This window comes from Psilocybe cubensis, chromosome 9, assembly GCF_017499595.1.
Source record: "Psilocybe cubensis strain MGC-MH-2018 chromosome 9, whole genome shotgun sequence".
NCBI classification, from domain to species: Eukaryota; Fungi; Basidiomycota; class Agaricomycetes; order Agaricales; family Agrocybaceae; genus Psilocybe; species Psilocybe cubensis.
In genome coordinates, this window is record NC_063007.1 from 1,388,763 (window position 1) to 1,401,566 (window position 12,804).

The 12,804-nt window shown below is 47.8% G+C and overlaps 5 protein-coding genes across 5 annotated transcripts; 3 read left to right on the forward strand and 2 right to left on the reverse strand.

The window, feature by feature from the left end:
* Positions 1–1,154: 1,154 nt before the first annotated feature.
* JR316_0009873 (uncharacterized protein) lies at positions 1,155–2,009 on the reverse strand (the record flags this gene model as incomplete). The annotated part of the gene is made up of 3 exons (XM_047895553.1): positions 1,155–1,376; positions 1,452–1,530; positions 1,690–2,009. The coding sequence occupies 3 exons, from the start codon at positions 2,007–2,009 to the stop codon at positions 1,155–1,157; spliced, it is 621 nt and encodes a 206-aa protein (XP_047745272.1).
* Positions 2,010–2,603: 594 nt separating this feature from the next.
* JR316_0009874 (uncharacterized protein) lies at positions 2,604–4,175 on the forward strand (the record flags this gene model as incomplete). Its single annotated transcript, XM_047895554.1, has 2 exons — positions 2,604–2,735; positions 2,796–4,175. 2 exons carry the CDS (start codon positions 2,604–2,606, stop codon positions 4,173–4,175), a joined length of 1,512 nt encoding a protein of 503 aa, XP_047745273.1.
* A 33-nt stretch (positions 4,176–4,208) lies between these two features.
* Positions 4,209–4,525, forward strand: JR316_0009875 (uncharacterized protein; the record flags this gene model as incomplete). The annotated part of the gene is made up of 2 exons (XM_047895555.1): positions 4,209–4,402; positions 4,522–4,525. The coding sequence occupies 2 exons, from the start codon at positions 4,209–4,211 to the stop codon at positions 4,523–4,525; spliced, it is 198 nt and encodes a 65-aa protein (XP_047745274.1).
* A 404-nt stretch (positions 4,526–4,929) lies between these two features.
* On the forward strand, positions 4,930–5,622 carry JR316_0009876 (uncharacterized protein; the record flags this gene model as incomplete). Its single annotated transcript, XM_047895556.1, has 1 exon — positions 4,930–5,622. The coding sequence occupies one exon, from the start codon at positions 4,930–4,932 to the stop codon at positions 5,620–5,622; it is 693 nt and encodes a 230-aa protein (XP_047745275.1).
* A 5,107-nt stretch (positions 5,623–10,729) lies between these two features.
* JR316_0009877 (uncharacterized protein) lies at positions 10,730–12,790 on the reverse strand (the record flags this gene model as incomplete). Its single annotated transcript, XM_047895557.1, has 7 exons — positions 10,730–11,291; positions 11,344–11,430; positions 11,457–11,508; positions 11,558–11,853; positions 11,948–12,073; positions 12,126–12,337; positions 12,476–12,790. 7 exons carry the CDS (start codon positions 12,788–12,790, stop codon positions 10,730–10,732), a joined length of 1,650 nt encoding a protein of 549 aa, XP_047745276.1.
* Positions 12,791–12,804: the final 14 nt, after the last annotated feature.

A 12,804-nucleotide genomic window follows, 5' to 3' on the forward strand; every position in this document is an offset into this window, starting at 1 on the left:
TACACCCAGTCCCCACTTTCTTCAAAACAAGTCAATTTTCATCCAAGTCAAGTCAATTTCAAGTCAATCCACATTGATTCATTTTAATTCCAAGCTCAAGTTCAAGCCAAGCCCAAACCCAAGTCCAATTCAGTCATCAGTTCCACCCTCCATCAAGACCAAGTTTACTTCCATTCATCCGAAGTCATCTTACTTTCCATTAAGAGAGGATTTCATCCAAGACCAGTCCTCCTTTTTCTTCAACGCCTCTTCTTCCCAGCATTGAATATCCAACTTCTATCCAGACATCTAATACTCCCTACTTCCTCTCCTCCATCCAATCCGTCACCGCTCCTACTCCTTCTACACCTTCCAACCATTGCCGTTAGGAGTGTATCCAAGACATTCTTTCCCTCCGTCAACTCATCTGGAGCAATTTCATTTGAGACAGACTTAGTCTTTCATCCTCGATTCAGTCGATACTCCCGCGACATATAGCTTCATTCCAAGCATCAGAAAGATTGTCAATTTAAGGATACTTTCACCATCCCCAAGATTCAGCCCTTCAACGACGTTCCAACTCCCAGTCATCTCCTCATTTCCTCTCGAAACCTTCCCCACTCACTTCCGACCACCCCTCTAAGATTCACATTTATTGATTTCTCATACGCATTCTACGCACCTTCTTCACGCTTTCCATATACACCCGCCATCCAATTTCACGGTTCCATCCTATTTTCGGAAGGCTTATTTACCATCGTACCCAGACGACCCGGTTATCCTCTTCTTACCATTTCACTTTCTTTACCCTTCACAATCCACACCATCCTAATCTACTTAAATCCTAGGCAGCGTCCTCCCTTAAGAAACTTAGGAGAAGGTTTTGTCCTATCCAGTCTGGACCACTCTTTCCCTGGGATTTGTGTTTGTTGGATTACATATAGTTTATAACCAATCACAAACTTCGATCTTCAGCATGTCGGGCTGCACGGGAAAAACACGGGCCGCAAATGAACCGGACGGGTCCATCTACATTGCGTGTATTGCAAGCAGACGGATCCGTTTTGACCTGTGTTGTGCTGTCAGACGGACCCATTTGACCCGTGTCTTCTCAGAGAGGGAGGGTTATTTATGGGGTATTGCAAATCAATGAGCACAAGGGCTCTAAAAATAATTTATTCATCTCTACCGGTATACAAATGCTTTTCCAAACTCAATTCAATCCCTGCCAGCCCAGAGTCAATTTCCTCCAGCGCATTATAAGTCAGAATCTCTGACTGCAGCTGATGCAGCCAGAGGTTCTTGAACATTGTGACCTTTCCGTCATAACTACTGTCGCCGACGGAACTGTCAATTATTTGGTTGTATATTGCCCGTAGCTGCTGCTTGGTATAATTCTAAAATAGTCGTCAGTATCTAGTGCTTGGTAATATCTGAGTACATACATATAGAAAAGGAGGGTTAAAATACACCGTCTGATCTGTCACATCCTTGAACTCAATGTCAGACTGGGTGGGAGGTGAACTGGGGTAGCCGCCCATGGGATCAAACCTGCCATAGGTTCAAAAATAAGGGTTTTGAAGGAGCAGGTGGCATGCTTCAGGGGGTGGAGAATAGCGACCTTGCCTCCTCTCAGAGGAAATAGCTGGACAAGAGTCCATAATGATTTTGTCGACGACAGACGTGTATAAAATATGTGCTGCCATCAACGGCGGAGCCGCATCATCCCAGATGACAGGCATAGGTGGAGGATCTAGGGTATCTGGAATAACAGGCATAGAGGGAGGAGCCAGGTTATCTGGAATGATTGGCATTGGCGGCGGAGCCAGGTCTTTCCGGATGACAGGCATAGGTGGAGGATCTAGGTTAGCTGGAATAACAGGCATAGGGGGTGGAGCCAGGTTAGTTGGAATAACAGGCATAGGGGGAGGAGCCAGGTTAGCTGGAATAACAGGCATAGGGGGTGGAGCCAGGTTAGTTGGAATAACAGGCATAGGGGGAGGAGCCAGGTTAGCTGGAATAATAGGCATAGGGGGTAGAGCCAGGTTATCTGGAATGACTGGTATTGGCGGCGGAGCCAGGTCATCCGGCCTTGCTGTGCATTTGCTTTCCTTAGAGTTGCTAATATTTGAAGACATTGCTGATGCTCAGAAATCAATTAAAATTTACTTGAATTAATGCAATTAGTCTTACATTTTATAGATTTTACGGGAGGAGGTTCCTTCAGTTTTTCAAGAGGCCTGGTAAGATTGTTGAGACTGGTGTAGTCAATGGGGGAACTTTTGCTAGAGGTGGGAATAAAGTTGTAGGAGAACATACAGTCCAGAAAGTGCAACTGGATGGGCTTGTTTATATATCTCATGGAATACAATACTATCCGAGGATTTTCCATGACACGCAAATAGATTCACCTGTGTATTGAACTTAGCAACTTTTGCACAAATTGGATCTGGTGAAGAAATCACATGACTCAGATTGTACATGTTTGTGTATGGTTTTGTTTTGCGGGACCGCTTTTTTTTAGACTTTTTTTAGACTAACTCTAACCACGATCACCACCCCTACGTTCTACCGTGCCTCACCCATTAACGCATCTTCCCCCCCAAAAAAAAAATGCTTTCCCAATGGCCTCTTCATCTTCCACCACTGCCACCTTCGCCCAACGCCTTGCTGACTGGGAAAAAACCTTCACAGAGTGCTACCGCAATGGCGAAAGCGCGTTCAATGCTCAGTTGGAGCAGCTCTACAGGGACTTGGTGAGTAATCGATATTCCTTGAGCATAAGACTTACTGAACAAAAAAAATTCATCCAATAGGTTCCACTGTGTCAAGAACATGTCAGAAACGTGGCCAACTTCCGCCTCGTGGATTATATTGCAAGCCCTATCGTGTATTCATACAAGACCAGCCAGGGCAAGGACGGCAAGCAGGTAGCAAGGTTTGAGGTCGACTGGGCGACTTTGCATCATCAAGTCGCAAATTTCAAGGCATACCAGGAAGGCCAGGAGGCACAGAGGAAGAGGAGGGAGGAGGAGGAGCAAGAGAAGAGGAGGGAGAAGGAGGAGCAAGAGGAGGAGAGGCAGAGGGTGGAGAAGAGGGGGAAAAGGGAGGTAAGGAGGAAGAGGGAGGAGAAGAAAAAGAGGGAGGAGGAAGAGGAGAGGCAGAGGGAGGAGAAGGAGGAGAGGCAGAGGGAGGAGGAGAGGAGGAAGAGGGAGGAAGAGAAGCAGAAGGTGGAGGAGAGGAGAAAGGAGGAGAGGGGGAAGAGGGAGCAGGAGAGGAAGACCAGGGAGCAGGAGAGGCAGAAGGCAGAGGAGAGGAGAAAGAGGGAGCAGGAGCAGGAGCAAGAGACAGACAAGGAGAGGAACAAGGAGGAGACGGAGAAGAGACGGGCCAAGAAGGGCAAGGGCAAGACAGTCAAACCCCCGGTGGAAGACGGACCCATAACAGACGCCCACAAAGACAAGGGCAAACGGAAAGCGGCGGACCCCGTAGAGTCCATTCAGTTGGCTCCAGCGGACTACAGGGGCCCACAGACAAGGAAGGGGGAAATCATTCTCCACATCACCGCCTCCAACATGCCTGGTCACCCAGCGTACAGGGAGAAGCTGGAAAGATTGGCAAAGTCCAAGCAGGGGAAATACAAGAGCAAAGGGATGATAGAAAGCCATACGGACAAAGACGCGGACGCCGACGTCAACAAGGACAACAAAGGCAATGACCAAGAGGCCCCGCCTACCACCCCCACCCGGAAGATGCTCACCCAGTCTGCAAAGAAGGACACCAACCAGGACGATATCCCCCCCATCAGGAAGGCGCGGTTAAGATCCAAAAAAGCGCGCCAGGTGCCGGAGGGGATGGTGGATATGGTGGAAAGGTGCATGGGATGCACCAAATTCAAGGTGCCGTGCCATGTCAAGGGGGAGACAGGCACTGAGCCTCTCGTCCCCGTAAAGCACCAATCTTGCAAGTCTTGCAAGTCTCGCAAGATTTACTGCAGTTTCTACCCGGGACATTTCTATCCGGGACGCAACACCGTCGCCGGGCAATTCAACCTCTTGACGCCGCTGGGAAGTTACAGGAAGGTGTTGAAGTTGGAGGAGGGGGAGGATGTTTCGGCGAAGGAGAAGGCCGGAGAAGGGTCGTTCCCCGAGGATGTGGCAGAGCTGCTTGTGCAGCTATTTGAGCAACAAGGCTGACTGATAGAACGGATGGATGGCCTTTCCGCGTCCATGACGGCAATAAACGCACGGATTGCAACATTTGCCAAGACAAACTTGGCGGTGGAGAAGAGGATGAAGACCGTCAAGGACAGCTTTCAAGAGCTGAAGGCCGAGTGGACCACGGCAAAAAAACAAGTGGCAGGAAACACTTCGCTTTCCGTCACAATGTTCAACAACATCAAGCAGGCAATCCAGGACATTCAGTATGTGGTCGGGGTTTTGCTGGAGTAGGATGAACAAATGTCAGGGTTTCTCCAGTTTCCCCTCTTTATCTTCACAGAATTATCTTATCCTTTCATTATCTTATCAATTATCTGATTAGATAGTTTATTTCTTTCATCACAGCCTTTTTGCTCCACTTCTTTCTATTAAATTCTATATGATTCCTAGTCTTACTCATCCTTTTTCTATATGATGTCACTTATATTCTTTAACCTTCCTTTATGATGTAATATAGGGAATATTCTAGAATAGCTGTAGAGTATAAATACTGGACTTGTAGGTAGCTGTAGCTTCAGCTTCAATCTCTTAGGATATCCACTATCATTGGTGTGATCTCTTAGAATCATTGAGTCTCCCTCACTCTCTTATTTTCTTTCTGCTCTCTTACTCTTCCTCTGCTCTCTCTCTCTCTTGCTTGATCTTTGTTGGTGGCCTTGTCACACTGATTATAGTGTTGCCCTGACAACAAAGGAATCCCGCCCCCAAACAGGTAGCAGGACCCTCCAAGATGGAGGTCAAACAAGAATCGGGTCCGTCGCAGACCCGTGAACCCACCTCTGCGCCACAATCCCCAAGCCCACCACCACCGCCAGCACCCCTACCTTCCCCACCTCCACCTCCAGCAGCACCCATTCTCCCTTCCCCTCCTCCACCACCGCCAGCACCTGTCCTCCCTTCCCCACCCCTACCTCCACCCGCACCCGTCCTCCCTGCCGTGTCTGCGCCACCAACAGCGCTATTCTTGCCCGGTTCGACTCCAAAAGTGCCTTCGCCCCCCCCAGTTGGCCGACCCTCGCTCCCACCGGTACCGCCCATCCTTTCCCTATCTCCACCACCCCCTCTCCCAGCTCCACATTCTCAAAGTTTGATGTCAAAGGCCGCACCGTTGTCAAAGGATGCACCATCGTCAAAGGCCACACCATTGTCAAAGGCTGGCCCATCCTCAAAGGCTAAGCCATTGTCAAAGGCTAAACCATCCTCCAAGGCTGGGCCATCCGGGAATGGACACTCATCGGAGTTGTCTAATCCCTTGGACAGCGACAAGGTTGAAATTGTGGAGGAGGATGTTGAGATTGTGGCGTCCACGCTGCCCGCGTCAAACATAGCCACAAAGACAAGGGCTGGACGGAAGCGAAAGGCGGAAACGACTCTGGCTGAAGCATCGCGCTCGCCCAAAAAACCCAAGGCCCCAAAAAAGTAGTATATTTCAATTCTTTGTAACTTTTTTTTGGTCTCCTTTTTTGCCTTGTCTCATAGATTGCATTGTACAATTTTTAATATTTGGACTGTATATAGTTTTTACTCTCATGTGCTCATCTGTTTTATATCTCTCCCAAAAAGTAGCACTTGATGATTTTTAATGAACCCGCTTTCTGTTTTGATTTTGTGTGAAAACATGTTTAAGAAACATCAAGATAAGAATGAAAAGCATCACATTCAATAGGTATCATGAATCTACTTCAATAGCTAGGCTTTCAAAGTTTTTTTCTTTGTCTTTTTGTTGGAATCATAGTCGGCGAGCGACTTCATCGCTAAGTCATTATCTTTCTGTTGTAGTTATCTTATCACGTTTTTTCTAGATTATTCTACTATAGGTTCCGTAGTTACTGTAGGTACAACCGTGTAGCTACGTCGTGAACACACACCTTTTACCACCACTGCGCACTATCCTTACAACAGGTTATGAGCCCTGAGAGGTCATAACTCAAGCTTGCGTTATCTAAATTTTGTTTTAAACTCGTTCTATTCTTATCGATCTATATCTAAACTCGCACTCGACGTCAAATGGCCAACTTGACAACCGCGGAAGTCAACATCGGCGGATATTGCATCGACACACTGAAGGCCCACAATTGGATGCCGTGGAAGCGGCGCATGCTAGCAGTACTGGTGGACCTCGGACTGGAGAAATACATGGACGGCACGTCACTTCGACCAGGATCAGCAAAACCAAACGCACCCACGGCGGAAGAAATCGCAGCTCAGACAGCGTGGGATAAGGGAGATGCGAAAGCGCGATGCAGGATCGAACTCGCGTTAAGCGATGCGGAAATGGTACACGTCCTGGGAGCGCGCACAGCGCGCGAGATGTGGATGCAGTTGTGCACGGTGAAGGAATCCAAGGGACGATCGGTGTTTTGGCAACACGACAAGCACTTTTCCGGGCAACCGCAGAGGAGGGATGCAACATGGCAGAGCATATCGCAAAGCTACGTCAATTTCAGGAGGAGCTGCACATCATGGGCAGCATTGTTTCGGACGAAGATTTTGTCATGATCTTGCTCACCTCGCTGCCGGAATCTTGGGAGAACTATGTGTCATCTTTCTTGGGCTCGAGTGGGAACCGACCTACTCTCACTTCGCAGGAGCTTGTTGGTGTTCTTCTTGAAGAAGCTCGTCGTCGGAAGGAGCGTGGAGGTGATGGTGCCGGAGGGACTACGCTTCAAGTTCGTGGAGGTCAAGGGTCGTCGGATGGAAAGGGTAATGGTTCGAGGGATGGCAGCAGCGGGAAGAAGTGCTATAATTGCCACAAGATGGGGCACATTTCGAAAATGCTGGGCGAAGGGCGGAGGTCGTGAAGGAAAGGGTCCGAGGGGGCGGAAGACGAAGAATAAAGGGCGGACGAATCAGGCTCGGGAGGACGTCAACACTACGCTCAACGATGAGGTTGCGTACCACACGTACTCGACGTCGAACTTCTCTCGTTACGACTGGCTTTACGATTCTGCAACCACCAGTCACGTTTGTCCCGTCCGTGAAGCCTTCATCGAGTATACGCCACTCGTTAATTCCTCCGTTTGTGGTGTTGGAAAGAGTCCAGCTATCATTGCAGGCCGCGGAACAGTCATCGTCAACTTCGATGTCGACGGGCAGACGATTACTCATCGTTTGAAAGACGTTTTACACATCCCTGAAGCCGAAAATGCTTTGATGTCGCTCGGAAGGTTTGAGAGGGATGGGAGGAGTTCGTCGTTTAAGAATGGGAAGGTTTTTTTGATGGATGCGAAGGATAAGGTTATTGGAAAAGGGTCGAAACGCGGTCAGATGTATATTCTTCACGCTCGCGCTCAGCTTAATTCAGGGGAACAGGTCAACTACGTCTCGCCTAAACTCACCTGGGATCAATGGCATCGTCGTTTTGGCCATATCTCAGTGTCGTCGTTGCAGAAACTCGTCCGGAACGATCTCGTCGTTGGTCTTTCCGTGGACGAAATGTCTATTCCATCCCCATCGTGCGAGGCGTGCATCCAAGCGAAGCAGACGCATAAACCTTTCCCTGGAGAAGCAGAAAATCGATCCACAGTTCCTAGAGAGCGAACCATGAGTGACGTATGGGGTCCTATCGGAACACGCTCGGTAAATGGATTTTATTACTACATTACGTTTATGGACGACGCAAAGCGATACAACGGTGTGGTTTTCTTGAAGGACAAGAAGGAGGCGGCGAAGGCGATTGAGAATCATGGGGAGCGAGTGAAGAGGAGGTTTGGGCAGTATCCAAGGTACATTCGCATGGACAATGGCAAGGAACTCGTGAACGAGCGGATTAAGAAGTGGGCGGCGGAGAGAGGCATTGAAATCGAGACGACGGCGCCATATTCCCCATCTCAGAACGGCGTCGCAGAGCGCTACAATCGTACGCTGTTGGAGCTAGCACGTGCGATGATTATTGCGAAGAATTTACCTCTCTTTTTCTGGGACAAGGCGGTCAATTATGCGAATTATTTACGCAACCGCGCGCCTACTCAAGCACTCGATGACAAGACACCATATGAAGGCTGGCACAACAAGAAACCGGATGTTTCTCACCTTCGGGAGTTCGGATGCGATGTATGGGTGTTAGACGAGACGAAGGGGCTTTTGAAGCTCAAGCCACGGTCAAAGAAGAAGGTATTCGTTGGTTTTAACAAAGGCTCAAAATCTGTGCGTTATTACGATCCCAAATCGCGCACAGTGAAGTCATCGCGAAACGTATCGTTTAACAAAAACGAAACGCCGCAGAACGTCGAAATTCCTGGATTATCGTCTGAGGGGGAGCGTAACAAATCGACAGACGTTAAATCCAGCAAAAACGAGCCAGAAACCGTCAAGAACGAACCTATTTCGTCTACAGCATCGATTCCACAGCCCAGCATACGTTGATCAGCTCGTGAACACAATTTCATCGATTACAAGAAGGCAAACAATCCGAATGCTCGTTTACCGACTACACGATCCCAAACGACTCCAAACGCACCACAAATTGCTACAAAATCGACCGAGACCTCGAGCGCAAAGTCTACAGCAACGGAGCAAGCAAACATTGTCAAAGAACAGCTGTGGGGCGCGATTTTAGACGATTCGGAATGTGTCTTTGCCATGCGCAAATCAGACGTACCTCGGACACTTGAAGAAGCTTTGGAAAGCTGTGAGGCAGCTGCGTGGAAGGCAGCTATGGACGAAGAAATCGAGACGCTTTTACGGATGGGTACTTGGGAGATGATGAAGATTCCGGATGGAAGGAAACTGGTTGGATGCCGTTGGGTCTACGCAAAGAAACGGGACAAAAACGGGAACGTCATCAAGTACAAGGCCCGACTAGTCGTTCAGGGATGCTCTCAGAGACCTGGTACAGACTACAGCGAGGACGAAACATTCGCACCAGTCATGCGATTCGACACGCTACGCTCGCTACTCGCATATTCGGCCGTACACAATCTCAAAATGCGTCAATTCGATATAAAGGGTGCATATTTGCACGGTTACATCTCGGAGGAGATTTATATGGTCCAACCACCCGGTTATGATGATGGCACTGGTCAGGCATGCCGTCTCATTCGTTCGCTTTACGGTCTCAAGCAGGCAGGAAACGTATGGAACCATGAACTCGATAACGCTCTCACTTCATTCGGTTTTACAAAACTCAAGAGCGATTACTGCTGCTACATCCGTCGAGCTGAAAACAGCGATTTTACGATTTTGGTTACCTGGGTGGACGACATAATCAGTTTTTCAACAAACGACTCGCTCAACGACCAGCTGGAGCAAGAATTAGGCTCGAAATTCGACGTTAAATCAATGGGTCAGCCCTCAATAATGCTAGGATTCAAGCTCGAGCAAAAGGACCATTACATTTCGCTCTCGCAAGCACACTACATCGACAAACTCCTTGAGAAGTTTGGTTTACAAGACGCAAACCCCGTTTCGACGCCTATGGATCCGAACGTGCGATTGGATAAGGATGAAGGTGTTCGGGAGGATGGAGACGGTCAGGGGGAGGTTAATTCGCGTTTAGGATTCAGTTATGCAACGGTCATCGGCTCGCTCATGTATCTGGCACTCGGAACTCGTCCAGACATCGCGTTTGCGGTATACAAACTCGCGCAATTCACCAGCAAGCCGAAATCGACTCATTGGACCGCTGTCAAACGTATATTTCGCTATCTGAAGGGCACGCGCAATCACAAACTCACTTACGGCGGCGATTCGCAAGTTTTGGACGTAAATCTCAATGTTTATTGCGACGCCGATTGGGCTGAAAATTATGATCGGAAATCAACTAGCGGATACGTGGTTACGATAGCAGGCGGCGCTGTGGCATGGAGCTCGAAGAAACAGAATACGGTTGCACTTTCAACCGCTGAAGCCGAATACGTTTCCACAACACATGCGGCGAAGCAAGTCTTATGGCACCGCTCACTCTTCACGGAGCTTGGTTTCCACATTCCGTCGATGTCAACCATCTTTACCAACAATACGGCAGCCATTTCGATTGCGCATCATCCAGAATTCCATGCCCGTACGAAGCACATTGACATTGCATTTCATTTCCTACGCGACTTGGTGGAAAAGAAGATGCTCGACACGGTTTACATCAACACTTCAAACAATTTGGCGGGCATTTTCACAAAGGCTTTACCTCGCGTTGCACACGATGGTTTCACGTTGCAGTTGGGAGTTTTGGCCGACTAAGGGGGAGTGTTGGAATCATAGTCGGCGAGCGACTTCATTGCTAAGTCATTATCTTTCTGTTGTAGTTATCTTATCACGTTTTTTCTAGATTATTCTACTATAGGTTCCGTAGTTACTATAGGTACAACCTTGTAGCTACGTCGTGAACACACACCTTTTACCACCACTGCGCACTATCCTTACAACACTTTTACCTGCTACAACAAGCAGACTTGCTTCCTGAAGTGCTAAGGGATCCGAAGTCACATTCCTGTGGGCCCATGTTTCATCCGTATCTGGACTTGTTACTGTCTCCACGAAGGCATCACAAGTCACGTCCCTGCCGGCCCGTGTATTATCCGTGTCTTGGGTTGTTCCTATCTGAACTCCATTTTCTTCCACTGTGTCAAGTGGATCTGAGTAGGGCTTAGTTCTTTTCCTAGGTTGAATTCTTCTAGTTGGTTTTGGCTTAACTGGGGGGGTTCAGAACTCTCTTCATTGGGTCCGTCCATTTCCGCTGTTCCGACATATGGCTTTGTTCTTTTTCTTGGCATAATCTTTCTAGCTGGCTTGGAAGGCGCCTCCTCAACCTCTGGAGTTGGGCTGGATGATGGATTGACAATTGTTGGGCTGGATCTACTTGGTAGAGAGGGTGGCTTGCTAGATCTTGAAGGTGCGTCGGTAGGAGTCTCATCCGTCTCTGGCGTGACAAATCTGGCAGTAGTGCGTGGCATCGTGGATGCCAGACTGCCCCGTCCATTATCAAACTCTGACAAATTGGATGACTCAGAGTCGCTTGAAGATTGGGTTTGAAGTCGTATAGCTTTTTGCCTCAGACGATGTTTGGTTATGGCTATAGGAGGTGGAGGTATTGGTATCGGGTGGGCTTCTAGGCGGTCAAACAAGTTGGACGGATAGAGAGGTTCCATAATGTTGTATCTATTTCCAAAAACCTTTGAAAATTTAAAGGAGATGTCTCCTTGGGCTTGACGGTCCCTCCATAGCTTGAGAATTGTAGAAGTTTACTCCAGGCGGAGCCGGCTCAGATCCGTCACGGGGATTAAACTTGGCCAATACTCTGGATCAATTATTTCTGCAGAACACCTTTCAAGAGCATCCCAAGGAACACTTGAACCAGGCCTGTCCTTGGCTAAAGCTGTATACATAGTTAGCAAGTTTGTTGAGGACATAGACAAATTACACACCATAAACCTTGTTCATGTAAATTCTAATAATTGACTTTTGTGCATAAGCAACTTCTCTCCCAGTAGAACCGTAGATAGGACTAGGTATTATTGGAAATCCATTGCTGCTGAACTTGAGTGATTTTTCATGAAACAATGCTTCTGGCAGTGCTAGATTGGACACACCCTTCTCTATTTCTGAAATGTGGATGAGATATTGAACAAACGCTTTGTGGAAAGCGTTCAACTTGGATGGAAAGAGTTGCCCAAAGGAAGGAATTCTGACATCGTCGAGTGATAGATCGCTTGTCTGGGTTCTTCAAATGCCCACCAGTCAACATTAATATGGGCCAAATTATTCCACCGTGAATGCTTACAGCGGAACTTGTTCATGCCGTGTTTAACACTTACATTGAGTATTTGATTTTACCCTCAATATCATAATGCCCCTCAAAGGTAATGGACCTCATACCCATTCTCTGCCACTTAAGTTTTTCCATTTGTTGAAGTATTTTTCTGCCTTGCCTGGCAGCAGTCCTGCAGATGTCAGATGTCAGATTGATGGTGGAAACAAGTTCTACCAACTCACTTTGCCTTTATTGATTTTGAAACACCTTTCTTATTCCATTCTTCAAGGATCTCCATGAACCTGTCCCACTCCTCCTGAGTCAATCTGGCCTCAACCTGCTTACGTCCTTGTTGATAAAACTTCATCCAATCTTTACTTCCTCGAGCAGCATTCCCTGATAGAAGCGCAACCTTGGAGTCAATCTCTGCCGACTTCTCCTCACAAAATACCGTCTGAAAGGTTATACGGGAGTTCAATCCTTCCAGTTTTATACCAATTCAATTTGACGCATGGTTTCTAAACCAGTTAAATATTTGCTATTGTGATGGTTTATGTGTGTAATAAAATTTTCAAAGAAACAACAAGCTCACATGCTTTTTCACCTTCCACTCTTTGTGTAGTTGCTTATCTTCCTTCCTAGCACGTCTAGAGTATCTGTGATCCCATGTAGCTTGCAGCTCAGGTATGACAGTGTTCTGTATGTAGTCTGCTTTGGATGACTTTGATGTATCTTTGTAGGGCTGTACATGCTTTTTCAACACGTGCATTTCCTTTGTTGTCCAAATATTTAATTCTTCCGGCGGAAAGTCACCCTCCGCCGTCTGTCCGTTTCTGGGTCCGTTGTGGGTTGTGGCATTTGCAGTAGAAGGAAGCGGATCCGCGTCGGGGGATGCATTGGTGGGCATAATTGCAGTGATGT